The 21,301-nt window shown below is 42.4% G+C and overlaps 1 protein-coding gene across 1 annotated transcript in view; it reads right to left on the bottom strand.

Annotated features, from left to right (window-relative positions):
* Window positions 1–2,031: 2,031 nt before the first annotated feature.
* SHLD1 (shieldin complex subunit 1) overlaps window positions 2,032–21,301 on the bottom strand; it is a 136,711-nt gene continuing 117,441 nt past the window's right edge. Inside the window, exon 3 of the mRNA XM_067013085.1 lies at window positions 2,032–2,107. Within this exon, the coding sequence (XP_066869186.1) occupies window positions 2,097–2,107 (11 nt within the window). The 3' untranslated portion in view covers window positions 2,032–2,096. The remainder of the gene's footprint in view (window positions 2,108–21,301) is intronic.

Genomic DNA, 21,301 nt, shown 5'->3' on the forward strand with positions numbered 1-21,301 from the left:
CTCCTGTAAATGGTGTCTCCATATTTTCAGGTGCTCTGCCACAAGCCTTGGGGTCATCCTCGACTCCTCTATTCTCTCACACCAATAGCTGATCTTTTAGAAAATCCTGAAGACTCTTAATTGAAAATAAGTACAGAATTTAACTGCTGGTTTCCACCTCTATCTACTACTACCACTACTACAAGCCACCACCATCCCTCAGCTAGCTAAATGAATGGCCTCCTCACTGCTCTCCCTGCCTCCACTCTGGTCTCTCTATAGTCCATCCTCCATATAGCAGCCAGACAGAGATTGAAATATTTAGTCATGTCACTGCTCTGTTCAAAATGCTCCAGTGGCTCCCATTTCACTCACAACCAGCCTTTCATGGTTTGGCTTCCTTTACCCCTCTCACTTCTCCTCTCATGCACCCTGCTCCAGCCACACAGGCCTCCGTGCTCTTCCTAAAACATGCCAAGCATCCTTCTGCCTCAGATCCTTGGCACTTTCTGTGGCTTCATTGCCACCTTTTCAGTGAGGCCTTCCCAGACCTCCCCTCTCCCACTTTGCCAGCTCTCCTTATCCTTTCTCCAGATTTATTGTTCTCCAAAGTACTTATTACCACTAGTAAAACAGCACATTTATTTTACTTATTTGTTTGCTGCCTACCTCTCCCACTAGATTGCAAGCTCCATGAGGGCAGGGGGTTTTGCCCTTTTCATTCTGTACTGTATTCCTGGTACCTAGAACAGGGCCTGGTACATTGTGGCTTCTCAGTGCATGCTGCTGAGTGAATGACTGATGAACAACCAAATGTGGGAATCATTATTAGGGAGGACATTCAACCAATAGGGGGTGGTCTACTTTTTTTTTAAAATTATTTTTATTTTTTTTGTGTTACGCGGGCCTCTCACTGTTGTGGCTTCTCCCGTTGCAGAGCACAGGCTGCAGACGCGCAGGCTCAGCGGCCATGGCCCACGGGCCCAGCCGCTCCGCGGCATGTGGGATCTTCCCGGACTGGGGCACGAACCTGTGTCCCCTGCATCGGCAGGCGGACTCTCAACCACTGCGCCACCAGGGAAGCCCGTGGGTGGTCTACTTTTGAGAACATTAAAACTATGACATTGTGTAGCGTTTGCTGGGTTAAAGTCAAATGTTAGATTATTTTTAAAAACTATTCAATTATGATCACTGGCATTTACAATGTTTGGATATTTGCTATAGGCTACAGTTTTTTGTAAATACTGCTAAGCTGTATGTTTCTTATATATTGAAATATTTTAAGAAATCCATAATAATGAGTAAAGAATTGCTAATTTTTCACTTTGTTTCTAAAAATTAATAGTTTTTGAAAATTTAGAAACACTACAATGAGTGAGGATACAAAAAGTTTACTGAGAATCTGTTTTGAAACTTTACCCAGGGTCAGTCTTGTTCCTGGAGGACAAATAACAGTTTCCAAGAGGCATGGGTTTCTACAGGAAGAATAGATATTTAGTAAATGTCATAGGCTAAAGAAGCCACAGAAAATTGCTTTTGTTTGTCTTGTCTCCCATGTTCTCAATTTCATTTAAAACATCAGTTTACTTTTGCCTTGGATGACAAGTCAGCTCATATGCCCATGGGGGCTTAAAAGAATGTGGCAACCTGAGTTGCCATTTGGCTGTAGGATAAGCAGTTTCTTAACTACTCTGAGGCCCAAGCGCCCAGGGTGAAATCGCAAGATCTGTGGCTTCCCACGTGCCAACTGTATGTTTTCCAGCCCAGATGAGTTTAGGTGGAGCAAGATGTGATCCAACCATATCAAGTTCTCAAAGGGCAGTGACTGCTCTCTTGAGAGTAAATTATTCTTTATCACAATAGTAGAGACAATTGTGTCTGCAGCAGATGCCCTCTGGTCCTGGGGACTGGCAAGCAAAGAGAGGGCATGAATGAAAATCATCACGCACATGCTTAACTTCTCACCTCAATCCAAGTTAAAATGGAAGTCTCTTTGGCTTCTTCCAGCAGGAGCCAAAGTTGTCCTTTGAAGCCAGGACATAGCCAGCAAAGAGTTCACAACTCTTACACTTTAGCAAGTGTCATCGACAGTGGTCATGCTCTGTTCCACTCACATTTTAGTATGTGGCTAGAAGAGGGAAGAATTAAAATTAAATTTTAATTTTAGATTAAATGGACCACTCATTCTGATGTAACATTTTTGTATGTGGCCTGTGATATTATGATTTATAATAAGAAATATACATTTAGTCTCTGTCCCTGTTTCTGGCAAAGAGCTCTTAAAACCCTTGGAATTTCCTAAGATTGATAAAGTTGCCTTGATATTCAGAACAAACCTCTTCTGACTGAGTTTATGTTAAGAAGGTGACTTTTGAAAGCACCTAAGGATGGGAGCTGGTTGCTGGGGGAGCCAATCACATGATTGGAGAGTTGGAACTTTCAGTCTCACCCCCTGACCTCCGGGGAAGGGAGAGGGGCTGGAAGTTGAATTCATTAATCAATCATGACTATGTAATGAAGCCTCCATAAAAATCCCAAAGGGTAGGGTTTGGAGAGCTTCCTGGTTGGTGAACCAAAGTGCTTGCATGTGCCATCATGCTGGGCCCCAAACTCCATGAGAACAGAAGCCCCTTTGTCTGAGACTGCCTTGTGCATGTTTTCATCTGGCAGTTGATTCATGTCCTTTAATATCTTTTGTAAAAAAAACAGAGATCTAGTGACTAAACTGGTTTCCTGAGTTTTGTTAGCCACTCTAGCAAACTAATTAAATCCGAGGAGGGGGTCATGGGAACCCTTCATTTACAGTCAGTCAGTCTTGGACTTGTGATTGGCACCTGAAGTGGAGGGCAGTCTTGTGGAACGGAGCCCTCAACCAATGGCATCTGATGTTATCTCTGGGTTGACAGTGTCAGAATTGAGTTGACTTATAAGACTCCCAGTTTCTTTCTTACAGCTGCTTGGTGGTGTAGGGAAACCCCAAACTGCCCCCCACGCACACACATTTGAATTGGTTCATCAGAATCTTTATGGTCAGAGGAAGGGAGAATTAAGATTAACTTTTAATTTTAGATTAAATAGATCACTCATTCCAATGTAACAAACATGCTCTGAGCTGCTAATCAGATACACAGGTAGATGTAGATGTAAAAGATGTAGGTTATGTAGATGCAGGTGCTGATATAGATGATGTGGTTTATGTAGGTATGTGGTTTATGTAGATGTTGCTGTCAATGACATAGATGTAAATGCACATGTAAATGCTGTAGATATAAAGACAGGTGTAGACAGAGTAGATTTCAATATAGGTGCAGATGTGCATGGCATACCTGTAAACATGGATGTAAATTAAATTTTTTCAATCTCAGCACTATTGATATTTTGGGCTGGATATATCTTTGCTGTCAGGGGCTGTTCTGTGTATTGTCCTAGTTGCCAGGGGCACTCTCTCCCCCACCCACAAGTTGTGACAATCAAAAATGTTCCTGGATGTTGCTAAATGCCTCTTGGGTGCAAAGTTGCCCGGGTTGAGGACCAGTGATGTAGCCAATGTAGATACTGATATAGATTTAAGCATCAGTGTAGATGATGCCTATGATGAACATGAAAATGTAGCTGTAGATGATATAGATATAAACATAGATGTAGGTAAAGTGTATGTAAATATGGATGCAGTGATGATGTAAGAGTAGATATGAATGATATAGCTCTAAACATAGATGTAGATGATGTGTTTGATATAGATAGATGACATAAATATAAATTTTATGATCTGGGCAGGAAAATGTAGTTGTTAATGATGTAGATGACATAGATTAAGTATAGGTGATGAGATAGATATCTAGACAGATCAATGTAGAAGTAAGTTTCCCAACTTGAATTTAAGTTCTTTGAAGGTGGTATATATTCATATCTCCAAGAGTAATTTGGAGGTGTTCATTAATGATCTGTTGATTGTTTAATTAGTTATACCACTTAGGAGCCAATAAAGGTCTCTTTAGTATTTCAAGTATGCTTTCTATTAAGAAAAGATTATCTTTAGGAAAGTTTGTTGTAATTTAAAACCCCAAGTTATAAACAAATGTATGTGGGTAGACATTTAATACACTAAAAAATATCCTTCATATATTTTCCCAACATTTTATTATGAAAAATTTCAAACATGCAGAAAACTTGATAAAAATTTTTATTTATTTATTTTTGGTTGCACTGTGTCTTCATTGCTGCACGTGGGCTTTCTCTAGTTGCGGCGAGTGGCAGCTACACTTCGTTGCAGTGCGTGGGCTTCTCATTTGCGGTGGCTTCTCTTGTTGCAGAGCACGGGCTCTAGGCATGCAGGCTTCAGCAGTTGTGGCATGTGGGCTCAGTAGTTGCGGCACGCAGATCCGAGAGCACACGGGCTTCAGTAGTTGCTGTGCTCAGGCTCAGTAGTTGTGGCACACAGGCTTAGTTGCTCCACAGCATGTGGGACCTTCCCGGATCAGGGATCGAACCTGTGTCCCCTGCACTGGCAGGCAGATTCTTAACCACTGCACCACCAGGGAAGTCCCTTGATAAAAATTTACAAATAAGAGCTGTACACCCACCAGCTTTTACCATTAACATTTATTATCCTTACTTATCTCCTGTCTATCCATCTAGCCACCATCTATCCATCCATCACCTCATCTTACTTGTTGATGAAGTTCAAAGCAAGTCCTACTTATGTTTTTAATTGATTTCTTAGAAGACTAAATTCCTGAAATACTACTTACTTCATATATTTAAGTACTATCATTTTACTTGTGATGGTCATAGGTCACTTGGGATGTTCTGCAGAATAAATTTTTGTAGTGTTGAGAAGGTCACCATGACATTTATTAAAAATTTGAAGCTGAAATTCAAGCAAGGATAAGCCCAGAGCTTATTAAGGAGAGACACTGAGAACAGGGAGGCTGTGGCACTTCTCTCACCTCTCTTTTAGGAGAGTTTTCAGACCAAGGGTAAGCAGCTTCCTGTCAAGAATGGTTTAGTGTAGTGTTGCCTGAAGGCAGAGAAGCTTCCCAGGTGATCTATTAAGGTCCTTTTCATTAGAGCCAACTGACTCTGAGATCTCCCAGTCTTTACTAAAGGTTGCTAATCAGGGTGGAAGAAAAAAAAATGATGAAAACCAGAAAGACATCAGATTCAAACTATCCCTTCATTAATATAAGATTATACATCAAGCCTCAGATGCCCTTTCAACTCACTCAGTGAATCTTGGTAGGATGTTCATACACCAGACAACAATTGAGTAAATGTTTCTGCTCTCACCGAGGTCCCAGCCTTTCTTCCCAGACATCGCCAAGTTGCCAACTCACAGCTGGCTGGCCCACAGTTTACACTGATGCTATCCATAGTCCTAAAGGAATCTGACCTTTTCCTTTGGAGATGAGAAATACTATATCCCCTCAAGATCACATACCCCAAACTTATCATGTTTAGCAAATAGTAAATCTCTCAAAATCATCAAAGCTGACAGGGACCTGTCTAAAGTGCATTGGCTGTGGACTGTGGCATTTCCAAATATCTAGGAAGTTACTGAACGGATGGAGGTTGGAGTCAGTTAGTCAGTGAGATTTATTCAGTTATTCCAGGGCTGTGGTCAGGGTCTGAGCTGCTAGCATGTTACCAGACAGGGAGGAAAGAGGACTAAACCACAGAGTGACCCTGTAACATGGGTGGAGAGCTACTGAACAATGATTAGTGAAGTAAGCAATCTGTATCAATTGGAAATTTGGTTTGGGGGAGGCAGAGGATGTGCATCTCCCAGTTGATTCTGGGAAGATTTACTCTGGGCTCTGAATGGATGGGGAGCAGAAAGTTTGTCCACTAGTCTGGAGGATGAGAGAACACAGTGTAGCAGATGCTGAGGATACCCTGCCCATGTCACCCTGGGCCTTGACATTTTGTGCACAGCAGCCTGACTTCCAACTGCTGGAGGGCTTTGTCTGGTGGTTTGGGTTTGCTCTGCCTAGACACACAGCAGGTCAGAAGTGCTGGAGAATTAGTGCCTTCCCAGCTGCAGCCTTCGACCAAACACTGTGGAATTGGTGTTTTTATACCCAGGTTCCATAACTCCTTGTTCAGGATAACTGAACATTCTGCACTGCCGCCCCAGAGTTCCCCAATAGGACTGAGTTCCAATTGTCTGCCGTGGCATCTTCCTTAAGCAAGCACCTCCTATTGGCTTCCTTTCCTCCTGTCTCAGTTCCCCACTCCCTTACTCAAATAAACTACTTGCACTTGAACTTGTACCTCAGAGTCTGCTTCTAAGGGAACCTAAACTAAGACACACAGGCAGTGGACAAATGCTCTGAAGATCCCAGTGGCTCATTATTTTCTCTCTTGTAATCTGTTAAGACAATCAGAAAACAGAGAAGACAGGGACTGCCAAGCACTTACCTCAGCCCAGGAAACGCAAGGACATCTTTTCCTGGTAACAAAAAAATTCTTTGCCTTTGGGAACAGCTGTCACAGTGTCAGCTCTGGCTTCATATTACTTACCCACACAATACTACCTCCCATTATAGAATTTGAGAGCCATCAGAAATACACTGAGAGAACAGTGACAGAATCCTAGCTGTTGCCTCAACAAATCTCCTATGTTCCAGCTCATCTCTGCCAATCTGATATGTAGCAACATGAAATATTTTCAAATGCAAATCCAATCACTAATGGAATCCCTGTAGAAGAAGTTTTGATGCCCTTGGAAGTCACTGTGCTCACACTGAGCATCTGAGTGAAAGTCAGGTGGACAGATCGATCTTCAGTTTTCCCCCAGAAATTAGGCCAGGAGACAGTCACTGAACTACTAGGACACAAAAGAAACTGTTTCTCCTTCAATGAGGTTAAATCCTTTGCAAAATCAGCACTTAGAATAGTGCTGTTTGTCTGGGGATGTAATCCATTTTCTTGAGGTGGTAGGAAATATCTCTGGATTTCGTAGAATTAAGATAACTACTGTTGTCTATGTCCTTACACTAACAGAAGTTCAACTGCGGAGATAAAGTGTCATCTGCTATCATGGGAGGATATTAGGATCCTAAGGCTCTTTCCTCTATGAATAGAGTCACGGTGGGAAGCAGGATTCACTTACTACTGTAGAAGCAAAGGCTAAGCCAGATGGCCCTTTCCCTGACCCCTGGCTGAAGAGGACAGTCACATTATCCAGGCTCAACAACTCAGATGTTCCCACCCTGGATTTTTAACTTAGACTCAGGGACAGTTCAGAATTCCATGGCAGCAGAGGCACTTGGGCTCTTGGCCTCAGCTGTGGTGGTGTCCATCGGCCAGAGAGGCAGCAGGGCCAGGGTTAGGCACATTCAAATCAGGCTGTCCCTGCAGCATGACCTCAGCTGTGTTCCTGCTGCCCAGCCTCTCTCAGATCCTGCCTGTCTTTAAAACTTAGTTATCCAGGCTTCTGGTCAATTCTGTTAGCCTTCATTATCCTTCTACTAAAGTTAGCCGGAGGGCTTCCCTGGGGGCGCAGTGGTTGAGAGTCCGCCTGCCGATGCAGGGGACATGGGTTCGTGCCCCAGTCCGGGAAGGTCCCACATGCCGCGGAGCAGCTAGGCCCGTGAGCCATGGCCGCTGAGCCTGCGCGTCCGGAACCTGTGCTCCGCAACGGGAGAGGCCACAACAGTGAGAGGCCCGCGAAACGCAAAAACAAAACAAAACAAAACAATCAAAGAGTATCTCAAGTCTATATTGTGCATATATCCCCAAATATCTCAATTCTATATCATGCATATGATTGTATCTGGTAAACATTGTTTGGGGCATATCAAGGCAAAGGAAACCCATAGTTCAATTAACAATGTTCACAGATGTCTGTTATATGAATGGTCCAATTGGAGACAAAGAATCAGAGATGTTAAGACAGGGAGAGTGACTGGCACTTTTACATACTCAGTAATGTGAATGACTTTGTGGCCATGAAAACAGTCTGGAGAGTGGGCAGGGTGGTCATAACATGCATAGATCATGGAGTTTGGTGGGGAGAGTAGAGGTCATTTGTTTTTAAGCCCTTCCCATGGTCACACTATAACAATTTCAGGGAAAACCCACTTGAAACATTATGAATCAGGGAAACTTTTGTAGTTAATGATAAACCAATCTGGAGAGTGGTTCAAAACAGTTTTTGAAGGAAAAGGAGACTATTATAGATTAAAAGAGGCTTAAGAGATATGTCAGCCAAAAGCAATGGTAGATCCTTATTTAAATCCCGATTCAACTAAAACTGTAAGAACACGGAATATTAGATTATGTTAAGGAGTTATTGATGATTATCTTGGAGGTATCAGTGGTATTGTGGTGTGTTTTTTTTTCCCAAGTCCTTATCCATTAGACACATACATTCTGAATCTATGGGTGAAATAAAAGAATGTCTTGGATTTGCCTTAAAATACTGTAGCACAGTATTACTGAAAGTGTGGTCAGTGGATCAGTGCCAGTTTGCCAATTGTGTGCTATTAGTCTGTGGTAAGTGCAGACACTGACAATGAGTGTTTAGAAACTATGACAGCACTTTGCATTGTCATGGCATCCAAGCAGCTATGAGTGGACTTGTCTCATTGACCAGCGCAGAGCCCAGCTGGGTATTGTTGAACTTGCATGCCCAACTGTATGTGGTCCATGACAGATTGGAAATTAAACAGAAGGATTCTTCACCACTGATAGCTTAAGAAGAATTGCTTTAGCACACACACAAAGAGGGGCAGGGGTGGGTAGAGATAGATTAAAAAGAATGGCAGAAAGTTGATGACTGTTGAAGCTAGGAGATGGGCACATAGTACAATTCTCTCTATTTTTGTGAAGGTTTGAAAATCTACATCATTTGGTCTATTAAATAGTTTTTAAACACTCAGCCTGTTAATGGAGATATTTTAAATACATACATTTTCAATGCATATATTTATATCTAAAGATATAGTATATATATATGTGTGTATTTCAAATAAAATAATATAGAAATGACACAGAATTCATAGTTCACACAGCTTATAAAATATATGTAACTTTATTTTACAGAAATCTTAGGTAAACAAAGTAATTTCCTGGATCATAAGCTTGGTGAGCTTTTATTATATAATTATAAGAAACAGATTATGCAATAAAAACCTCGAGGGCAAGGATCCTGTGAGATATCACTCCTGTTCCTCCACAGCACTCAACCCACACTACTGCAGAATTAATGGTCTGTAATAAACCCTGGCTGATAGGCTAAACTCAGGAACTGAATTGTTATGAAGAGTGGTTTAACTCTCCATGCACTAACAACACACGACTCAATCAAGTTGAAAATCAGTTTCCTGAATCCACCCTCACAGAGATTTGTCACGGAACATTTGAGCCTGAGGAGGACTTGGAGCTTTGCTAATGTCCTCATTTTGCAAATGGAAATGAGGGCCAGAGAAGTTATATGAGCCTCACTGGATATTCTGCTTGTTAGTGGCAGTGCTGTTGCCTCTGATGCCTGCAATTGGACTGTTCCTTCTGCCATGATGTTTCTCAGAATGTACAAGTCCACCTCCCACCCCCTGCCCCTTGCTCCTGGTTTAAAATTATAGGGTTTCAGTTGTAGGAAAGAGAAAGAAGTTGTCAAGCTGACTCCACCAGGAGGCTGAACAAGAGGTGTGACTATAGAATAGGTTCATGTAATGGTCAGTATTTGCCCAGCACTGCTCTGTGCCTCTGGCTTTCAGGAACTTTCTGTCTATTTGGGGAAAGCAGATGTACACATGTTAATAGAGGACGGTCCTGATGTGTAGGATTAAAGCATAAATGAGTAGCTGGGTACAGTCGGGGGTGGGGGGTAGGGCTAGAGAAGGGAGGAATATCTTGGAGGTCATAGAGCTTGAGCATGAGGTCAGAGACCAAGGAGAGGGAAGAATCCTAGGTTTAGAATCACACAGACCTGGGTTTGTGCTTCACCCTGTTGGTATTAAAGAGCTTGGGAATGTAAATTGATACAGCCACGATGGAGAACAGTATGGAAGTTCCTTAAAAAACTAAAAATAGAACTACCATATGACCCCGCAATCCCACTACTGGGCATATACCCTGAGAAAACCACAATTCAAAAAGAGTCATGTACCAAAATGTTCATTGCAGTTCTATTTACAATAGCCAGGACATGGAAGCAACCTAAGTGTCCATCAACAGATGAATGGATAAAGAAGATGTGGCACATATATACAATGGAATATTACTCAGCCATAAAAAGAAATGAAACTGAGTTATTTGTAATGAGGTGGATAGACCTGGAGTCTGTCATACAGAGTGAAGTAAGTCAGAAGGAGAAAAACAAATACCGTATGCTAACACATATATATGGAATCTAAGAAAAAAGAATGTCATGAAGAGACTAGGGGTAGGACAGGAATAAAACACAGACCTACTAGAGCATGAACTTGAGGATATTGGGAGGGGGAAGGGTAAGTTGTGACGAAGTGAGAGAGTAGCATGGACATATATACACTACCAAATGTAAAACAGATAGCTAGTGGGAAGCAGCTGCATAGCACAGGGAGATCAGCTCAGTGCTTTGTGACCACCTAGAGGGGTGGGATAGGGAGGGTGGGAGGGAGGGAGACACAAGAGGGAAGAGTATGGGAACATATGTATATGTATAACTGATTCACTTTGTTGTAAAGCAGAAACTAACACACCATTGTAAAACAGTTATACTCCAATAAAGATGTTAAAAAAAAAGAGCTTGGGAGGTTTCTGTGGGGAACAGGATGGGATCCAACACTGACTGGATTTAAAGACCAATATGGTAGCAACAGTGTGTGGGAGTGTCTGGCAGCAGGGAGAACCATAAGCAAGGCCTAAGGAGATGAAAGTGTGGAGCAGGTGATGGCAGTGGGAAGAGAGAGAAAAGGCAGATGTGAGAACTTTGACTTTTAAGTAAAAATAAAACAACACCAAAAATGCCCCCAAGAATATGTGATGTGCCAGGTGCTGTTCTAATGCCATACAAATCTGAACTTATTTGAACACCCTGAACTAGTATTATTGTTATTCCTGTTTTACAGATGAAGAAACTGAGACACAGGAAGGTTAAGTCACATGCCCAAGGACACATGCTGATAAACAGTAAAATCAAGATCACACCTAGGCAGTTTGGCTGCTGGGTCTCAGCTCTTCACCACTGCATGCTATAGTGAAGTAAAGGTGTTAGAGGTTAAAGTCATGATGACTCCATCATGACTAAGTGACTTAGAAAATGTTAATGCCATTGACAAGTTAGATACATTAAATGAGAATATTAGCCTGGGGGAAAGCAGATACATATACTTGGTTTTTTATATATTTTGTTTAAGTTGACAAAGCTGCATCTGAGTAGAATGTCCTGTGGGAAATTAGAACCATAGGACAGGAACTCTGGGGAGATGTGGTTGTTAGTTCCTTTCTGTCAGCACTTGAAAAAACTTGTGCCACTTCATTCTGGCCACCATGATTTCAGATGAGAAATCTGCTGTCATTTGAATTGGTATTTGCCTGTAAGTAATACATCATTTCTCTCTTGTTGCTCTGAAGATTTTTTTCTTTAGTTTTCAGAAGTTTAATTATGATATCTTTTGATGAGGAGTTTTTTAGATTTATCCTATTTCAGGTTCACTTAGCTCTTAAATCTGTAGGTTTCTGTCTTTCACCATTACTTCAGCCATTATTTCTTTGAATGTTTGTTTAGTCCCATAGTCTCTCTTGTCTCCTGCTGGGATTCTGATGATATATATGTTAGAGCTTTTGTTACTGTCCCACAGGTCCCTCTTTTTCCCTAGTCTCTTATAGCTGTTTTTCAGATTGAGTGAATTTGATTGAATAGTCCTCAAGTTCAGTGATTCCATCTTTTGTAATCTTCACTCTACCATTAAGCCTATCCTGTGAGTTTTTTATTTTAGTGGTTGTACTTTTCAGTTCTATAATTTTCACTTGGTTCTTTTTTGTAACTTCTATTTCTTTGCTGAGGTTTTCTATTTTTTCATGTTTCTGGGGATTTCATAATTGCTTGCTGAAACCATTTTATAGTGGCTGCTTTAAAATCTTTGCCAGATAATTCCAACAACTGATTCATCTCACTAGTGGTGTCAGTTGATTATCTTTTCTCATTCAAGTTGTGATTTTCCTGCCTCTTGTTATGACAAGTTATTTTTTTTATAGTATTTGGACATTTTGCATATAATGTTAGGAGACTCTTGATCTTATATAAATCTTCTATTTAACTAAGCAGCCACTCTGTTTAGTTTTTTTAAGGCTTACTTTTGTAGGCTATTATTTCAATGAGAGTTTAGTTTTCTGAGCCCTTGCAATGTTGTTCTGATCTGCTTTGTTCTTCTGGATCTGCTTAAGCTCCAACTGGATCCCTACACATGATGCCTACATGGGTTAAAGGTACTTCCCTGGGCTGCTTGGTGTCATTAGGCAGATGAAGGGAGATGCCCTGGGTTACCTTCTGTCACTGAATAGAAGGCTGGAAACACTGAGCCTGCTGGCACTACTAGTCAATTTGGAGGGGCTTGCCTGTTGTCACCTGGTGTGGGGCAGTGGATGAGCTTGGTTCCTGGGTTTCTCTGTTTCCACCGATGTGGGCAGATTGGGTTGACTGTTGTTGGGGGTGGGACGGTAGGGCATGGGATGGGTTGGCCGACCTGCATTTTGCTGTTACCTCCACTATGGGCAGATCAGTCTGCTGCTGTCTGTGACTGTGCAGTGAGGGATGGGTTGGAAATTCATTTCTGCTTCTTGCTGCTGCTGTGAGCGGGTTGGGCCTGCGGCTACCACAGGGTATGAGTCTCCCCACTAAGGCTTTGCATAATTCTCTTTTCCTGGTCCTTTAGCCAGAGAGAACAGGCTTTTCTTCCTTCCTCCTCTCCTTCTTTCCTTCCTTCCTTCCTTCCTTCCTCCCTTCCTTCCTTCCTTCAGTCTCTTGCTTGCTTGCTTGCTTTCTCTTGCTCTTTCTTTCTCTCTCTCTTTTTTTGTCCATTGTTTTTGTTTTTTTTAAATCTGTTGTCTGTTGTTGGTTTCAGGTTTCAGGTTGGCTGGTACCCAGGATCCATGGAAGACAAAAGAACACCCAGGGAATTCACCGTGGTGTTGTTCTTCAAGACATGAGGTCCCCAGCCAGTCCACTTTCTTCTTTCCATCTTTAAGGGCCCTTCCGAGTAGGATTGTCTGTCGAATTCTTTCCATGGCATTTGGTTGTTTTTAGAGGGGAGGAGCCAGGAAAAATGAGTTTATGTCATCTTCTCCTGGAACTGGAAGCTGCCTCAGGATTTTGAGCAAATGTTTTTGTTTAAGCCACTGTATTAGCTGCTGACTGCTGCTGTAATAAATTACCACAACCTTAGTGGCTTAAAACAACACAAACATATTATCTTGGGGCTGCATTCCTTCCAGAGGCTCTGGGGAGAATCCATTCTTTGCCTTTCCAAAGAATGCTATCTGTGGTCCCCTTCCAGCAACGGCAACATTCTGACCTCTGCTTCCATCATCACATCTCCTTCTCTGACTCTCAAACTCTTGCCTCCCCTATATAAGGACACTTGTGATTATATCAGGTCTAACTGCACAATCCAGGATGACCTTTTCTTTTCAAGATCCTTAACTGAATCATACCAATCATATATGCAAAGTCCTTTTTGCCATGTAAGGTAACATATTCCCAGGTTTCAGGGATTAGGTCATGGACATCTTTGGGGGACCAGTCTTCTGTTTGTTACAAAGCTAATAGATGTACTTTTGGATATAGATTCCCCAGCCCCCCAGCTCTTCTTCACAGAGGCAGCAAGAGTTATGTTTCTTTTGCATGTCTCCAAAGATATTTTATGCATCCACAAACATTTCTCTTTTGCCTCCATTTCCCCCACACAAATGGTAATTTACTGCATAGACTCTTTTTCTCCTTGCTTTTGTTTTCCAGTTAATAATAGAGTTTGGAGATCTTTCCACCTCAGAATAAAAAGAACTTCCTCATTCTTTTACAGCTGCATAGTGGTCCATAATGTGGATATGCCATAATCTATCTATCCTTACTATGGGACATTAAAGGCTCTGCTGGGATTTGAGGGGGTGACTAACAATGGCCTTACTTTCAAAGGGCGAGGGTGCTAGTCACAGTCATGGCTGAAAGGGGCTTCAACTGAGCAGCAGTAAGGTAAAGGCCAGATTAGAAAGGGATGATGAACTAGTAAGCACAGAACATTACTGCCATTCTTACAAATTCACAATTTCACTGTGCTCTATAATTTACAAAGGTCTTTCAGGTACATTTTATATTAACATATGTTGAATATTCATTAACTTATGAGAGCCTCATAAAGACTCTGAGACATAACAATCACCTATTATCTACAATTTGCAGATAAGTAAATTCAGGCCCAGAGAGGTTAAGTGACATGCTTGGGGGTGAACAGCAGCAGAGCCATCTCAGGGTCTTCTCTGTTTCCAAATTCCAGCATCTTGTGTCTTAACTATTTCTTTGGTTCAGAGGATGGAAGCAAAGGGAAGAAGAGGAGCTGGACAGAGCTAACATCATTAAACGAAGGGTTTTTTTTTTTGCTGTGTGTGTGTGTGTGTGTGTGTGTGTGTGTGTGTGTGTGATTTTTTTTTTTTAAGATAAAGGAAACCTGGAAATACATGATGGAAAAGTGAGAGGAAATGCGAGAAGGCTGAGGATACAAGACAGTGGGGAGAGAATGTGAAAAATCAGGGGACTGTTAGGCACTGCATCCTTGCTGCCAGGAGTTCTTGAACCAGAGCATCTGAGAATTCCACACCTTATATCCAAATGGGCCCCACACCTTCTAGAGAGTCAGTGGGGCAAGCATTAATCAGGATCCCAGGGGTATCTGGCAAAGGTAACCAGAACGCTTTCACAGCTCGAATACACATGAATTACATTCTCATAAAATAAAGTGTGCTTAAGGCATCTGACATTAAGCTGCAAATGCTGAAGGAGGCCGAGGAAAAAATAACAGTGACAGAGGGGTCCTGAGTCTTGTGTCTTCTGTGAATGCACTACCTGGAGAGACAGCAGTTGGAAAGGATTCACTTGGGTGGATTTGTAGAATTCTTGCTTCAGCTGCTGGTAAAACCACTTTCTCCAATGCAGCTTTCAGGTATTTAAGAAAAAAGCAATGAGAGAATAAGGCCAGTGGGTTGCAAGCAGGTAAGCAGGCTTGAGTCTTGTCCACAAGCCTATTTGCTGAGAGAATCACTTATCCCAAAGGGGCTGTCATTTGGGTCTCCTTAACATGGGCTTTCTCCATCCAAGCAAGAAACTGGCATAGGTCGCCACAGAAACGACTGTGCAGAGGTAGCCCAAGCCCGCAAGGGACAGTTTGGGTTTTCTGAACACTGTGTTTTTCTGATAAACGAACCATGAGGACTGATCAGCTCTTGTAGGTCTAAAACCATGGCCCATGGACCAATAACATTCAGGGATGTGGCCATAGAGTTCTGTCAGCATGAGTGGGAATTTCTCGACCCTGTTTAGAAGAAGTTGTACTGGGATGTGATGATGGAGAACTATAGTAACTTGGTCTCAGTGGGCCATTCCACTTCTAAGCCAGACATAATTGTTTTATTGGAGCCAGGGAAAGAACCCTAGATGGTTTTGAGGGAAGAAACAAGAAGCTGGAGTACAGATTTGGATTCAAGTTATAAAATAATCAGTGATAGAAAAACTTTTATATCTGGAAAACGTTCATCTCTTTTTCTGCATCAGAGAATTCATAGTGGTGAGAAACTCTATGACGATAAAGAATGTGGGAAGGTCTTTAGTTATGCTTCAAACCTTGTTCAACATGGAAGAGTTCATATTGGAGCAGACAGCCAGGACTCCAAGATGGCATCAGTCGTACCACTGAAGGAGAAGCTCCTGGATGTCAAATTAGGGGAGCTGCCACACTGGATACTAATGCAGGATTTCATCCCTAAATACATTGCTGGAGCATTTCAGAGAGGTTATTACTGGTATTACCACACGTATTTTAATGTGAAGAAGGGGAGTGTTGCTGGGCTTTCTATGGTGCTGGCAGCTTATGTGCTTTTCAACTATTGCCATTCTTACAAGGAACTTAAACATGTGAATCCCCTGGCGGTCCCGTGGTTAGGACTCCATGCTTTCACTGGCTAGGGCCCGAGTTTGACCCCTGCTCAGGGAACTACGATCCCGGATTTTGGGGTCTTTGTTCCCTAGCTGGGGGTCAAATCTGAGCCCCTGTGGTGGGAGTGCCAAGTGCTGACCACTGGACCACCAGAGAATTCCTGGCCCCAGGGAATATTAATTGGTGTGAGCTCTCCTGGAAGTCCCCATCTCAGCACCAAGACCCGGCTCTACCCAACAGCCTGCAAGCTCCAGTGCAGGATGCCTCAGGCCAAACAACCAGCAAGACAGGAACAGAGCCCCACCCATCACCCATCAGCCTAAAGTTGTACTAAACTCACGGACACCTCAAAACACATCCCTTGACACGGCCCTGCCCATCAGAGGGACAAGACCCAGCTCCACCCACCAGAGCACAGGCACCACTCCCTCCCACCAGGAAGCCTACACAAGCCCCTGGACCAATCTCACCCATTGGGGGCAGAGACCAGAAGCAAGAGGAACTATGACCCTGCAGCCTGCAGAAAGGAGACCACAAACACAGTAAATTAGACAAAATGAGATGACAGAGGAATATGTTGCAGATGAAGGAATAAGGTAAAAAGAAAAGAAATCTTCCATAAACATGAGTAGCCAAATGAGTACCACTGAAGAGGGCACACTCTACATTCCTGACCATGACCTTTGCCTGGCAGCCCTGAATCCTTTCATATCCTAATGGAAAATTAACAATAAAAGATGACTGGTTAAAAAGAAAAAAGGATCTCTCAGTAACTTTCAAGTATGTAATACAGTAGTATTAACTCTGCTCACCATGTTGTATGTTACATCCCCATGACTTACTTTATAATTGGAAATTTGTAGCTTTTGACTACCTTCACCCATTTCACCCACTGCCTCTGGCAATCATCAATATGTTCTCTATCTATGGCTTTGGTCTCACTTTTGCAATTTTTTTTTGGATTTCACATATAAGTGAGATCATACAGTATTAGTATTTGTCTTTCTCTGTCTGACTTCACCTAGTGTGATGCCCTCAAGATCCATCCATGTTGTCACAAATGGCAAGATTTCCTTCTTTTTTTTTTTTTTCTTTTTTGTGGTACACGGGCCTCTCACTGTTGCGGCCTCTCCCATTGAGGAGCACAGGCTCCGGACGCGCAGGCTCAGCGGCCATGGCTCATGGGCCCAGCCACTCCGCGGCATGTGGGATCTTCCCAGACTGGGACATATACCCGCGTCCCCTGCATCGGCAGGCAGACTCTCAACCACTGCGCCACCAGGGAAGCCCAAGATTTCCTTCTTTTTATGACTAATATTTGACTGTATATATGTCACATTTAAAAAAACCCATTCATCTCTTGATGAACTTTTGTTGTTTCCATTGGAGTCTTGGCTCTTGTGGGTGGTGCTGCATTGAACACTGGGTTATAGATATATTTTCAATATAGGGATTTTGTTTCCTTTGGATGGATACCAAGAAGTGGAACTGCTGGGTTATATAGTAGTTCTAGTTTTAATTTTTTGAGGAACCTCCTCACTGTTTTCCATGGTGGCTGCACTAATTTGCATTCCCTCTGGCAGTACATAAGGGTTCCCTTTTTTCCACATCCTTGCCAACACTTGTGATTTCTTGTCTTTTTGGTAATAGCCATTCTTACAGGTGTGAGGTGATATTTTATTGTAGTTTTGATTTGCATTTCCCTGATGATTAGTGATGTTGAGCACCTTTTCCTGTACCTATTGGCCATTTGTATGTCTTCTTTGAAAAAATGTCTATTCAGATTCTCTCTCCATTTTTTAATTGGGTTGTTTGTTTTATTTTCTATTAAGTTGTATACATTTAAAAAATATATTGTGGATTGTAAATCAACTATACTCCAGTATAAAGTTAAAATTAAAAAAACAAAAAATGTGGGCTTTCTCTGAATGTAAACTTGCTCATGGAGATTGTGCTCTCTGACAGATAGAGAAAGTTTTCCCCTGGAAAAGAAAGTAGAGTTGAGAGAGTCAGCCACTGCAAAGTGACCTGGGAGAATGGGAATAGAGAGAGGAAAGGAATAAAAAAATGTTTTGAGTAAAAATGCAGACAAAAGCAAACTGGCTTGTCATTTACTTGGATGTACACAAACCAACATGCAAATGAAATTGATCGTATCTGCTTCATCTTGCTTCCACTGAAGTATTTTAAAGTAAATTACAACCATCAAAATGTTTTACTGCTGAATCCTTCAGTACACATCTCTAAACAATACGGACATTTCCTACATTTTATTTTATAAATATAAATAAGCATCGCAGTTTGCCAGCCTGGACGTGCTAGGCATGGGTGAACAAGATAGAGCTTATGTTCCTTTGGTGGGGGTGGGAGATGGAGAGGTGGAAAGAGACTTAAACCATGTACCACATTGTTACATTTGTTTGGTGTAATCAAGTTATGAAGATGATGCTCTGTGCTGTAGCCATCACCTATGGAAGGTAGCCCCTCCCATAAGGGAAGGTGGGAGGGAGCAGTCCCAAAAGGCTTCTCGGAAGAAGGCACACTGTGGGTGGCCCTGGGGTGGAAGGAAGGCCAGCATTCTGGAGCAGGGAGCAGAGAAGGATAGCTTGGGGTTAGGTATGGGCTCTGACACCACCTCCACTACCTATTAGTTCTCTGTGCCTCTGTTTCCCCATCTGTAAAATGGGGCCAGTAACAGGGGTGTTTGAAATGATGGTTGACACTTATTAAGGAATCCACAGTCCTACCCAAAACCTGTTGGTTAAGGAGATGGCATGTTGAGCAACTGAGAAGCCACTGTGGCTGCAGCAAAGAGAGTAAGGGTGAAGCCCTGGGATGGGCAGGACCAACTGCGAGACCAAGGGCAGCGAGAAGTATGGAAGGGAAGTGGCAAGGTTGGATCTATATTTTTAATTTTTCAGTTACTTACTTCATTGCAAGGTAATACATGCTTTCATTTTGGATTGCCATGTCCCCACACCTTTGTTAACACTTCACGGGATTGATCTTTTCAATTTCTTACCAATCATATATATTCTAAAATGGTAACAGTTTTTTTTTTTTTTTTTTTTTTTTTCGGGCCTCTCACGGCTGCGGCCTCTTCCGTTGCGGAGCACAGGCTCCGGACGCGCAGGCTCAGCGGCCATGGCTCATGGGCTTAGCTGCTCTGCGGCATGTGGGATCTTCCCGGACCGGGGCACGAACCCGTGCCCCCTGCATCGGCAGGCGGACTCTCAACCACTGCGCCACCAGGGAAGCCCTGGTAACAGTTTTTTTAAACTGCATTTCTTTTTTCTTGGCTGTGTTGCGTCTTCATTGCTGTGCACAGGCTTTCTCTAACTGCAGCGAGCAGGAGCTACTCTTTGTTGCGGTGCGCGGGCTTCTCATTGCAGTGGCTTCTCTTGTGGAGCGTGAGCTCTAGGCGCGCGGGCTTCAGTAGTTGCCCTGCATGGGCTTCAGTAGTTCTGGCACACAGGCTCTAGAGCTCAGGCTCAGTAAGTTGTGGCTTACAGGCTTAGTTGCTCCGTGGAATGTGGGATCTTCCCAGATCAGGGATCAAACCTGTGTCCCCTGCACTGGCAGGCTGATTCTTAACCACTGTGCCACCAGGGAAGTCCCTAAAAACCGCACTTCTGTGATAACTTACATCAAGCGGCTATTCATACTGTCCCTTGAGAAAAAAATGCACAGCCTAAGAGTTGCGAGTTATGTTTTATTCAGGGAACTTACTGGGGACTATAGCCTGGGAAGGCAGCCTCCCAGATAGCTCTGGGGAACTGTTCCAAAGAGCTAAAGGAGGAGCCAGGATATATAGGAGTTTTTGCTGAAAAACAAAACAAAAGATTACTGCTAATCCCCAAAACCAGACATTTCAAGTTAATGATTTTAGTGCTTTAGTATGGGAAGATGCAAGAGTCTGGGCTCACTGAAATTATTCCTTTGATATGCACCTTAACTATGAAGGGCCAGCATCTAGTTTTTCTCTGTCCTGAGTTCCCCTCAGGGTGCACCATCAGGGCAGCTGCCTTGGCTGAGGGCATGATGGCTGCAACAGTTATTGTTTACTGAAATGCCAGGCAATGCATTTTGTCCACAATATGTACTGACAATTTGCATTTTTTCTGAGAAGTACCCGTTCATACTCTTAGTTCATCTTTCTATTCATTTGCCATTTTAACATTTATTTACAGAAACTCTTCCTATATTACAACATTAAACTCTTGTTTGTTAATATCTAAGCAAATTTTTTCTCAAGTCTGTCTCTTGTCTTTCAACCTTTCTTTTCTTCTTTTTTAAAACTTTTTTGTTCTATTATTAAGATTTCATACATAGAAAAGTAGAAAGACTAGTGAATTTCCATATACTCATTACCTAGATGTGGTAACTGATAACATTTTGTCATATTTGTTTCATTATCCTGTTTCTGATAAAGTATTTAAAGTATTATAATTTTTTTAAATTTAATAAAAATTATAGACATTAAGACATTTACCCTAAATCCTCCAGTATACATCTCTATTTTTTTTTTACAAAACCATAATACCATTATCACATATTTATGATATCTTTCAAAGTTTTTTACCTTTATATAGTCATAACTGTCAACCTTTTATTGTTTTGCATTGCTATCTGTTTTAGGAAGTGCTTTCTCATGCAAAGATTATTAAGGGCTTCCCTGGTGGCGCAGTGGCTGGGAGTCCGCCTGCCGATGCAGGGCACACGGGTTTGTGCCGTGGTCCGCGAAGATCCCACATGCCGCGGAGCGGCTGGGCCCGTGAGCCATGGCCGCTGCGCCTGCGCGTCCGGAGCCTGTGCTCCGCAACGGGAGAGGCCGCAGCAGTGAGAGGTCCGCGTACAGCAAAAAAAAAAAAAAAAAAAAAATTATTAAAAAACTTATCTTTATTGTCATCTGCAATTCTATAGAGTTATTTTTTTTCTTGCACTTAGATCTTTAATCATCTGGAATTTATTTTTGTGTATATTGTGAGGTGGAGATCTCACCATTTATAGAATATTTAGGTAATTCAACATTTACCAGAGTTTTGAAATGTTGCCCTTAACACAGACTAAATTCCCATGGGGACTTCCCTGGTGGTCCAGTGGTTAAGAATCTGCCTTCCAGTGCAGGGGATGAGGGTTCGATCCCTAGTTAGGGAACTAAGATCCCACATGCCGAGGGACAACTAAGC

Source organism: Kogia breviceps, chromosome 14, assembly GCF_026419965.1.
Source record: "Kogia breviceps isolate mKogBre1 chromosome 14, mKogBre1 haplotype 1, whole genome shotgun sequence".
Lineage (NCBI taxonomy): Eukaryota > Metazoa > Chordata > Mammalia > Artiodactyla > Physeteridae > Kogia > Kogia breviceps.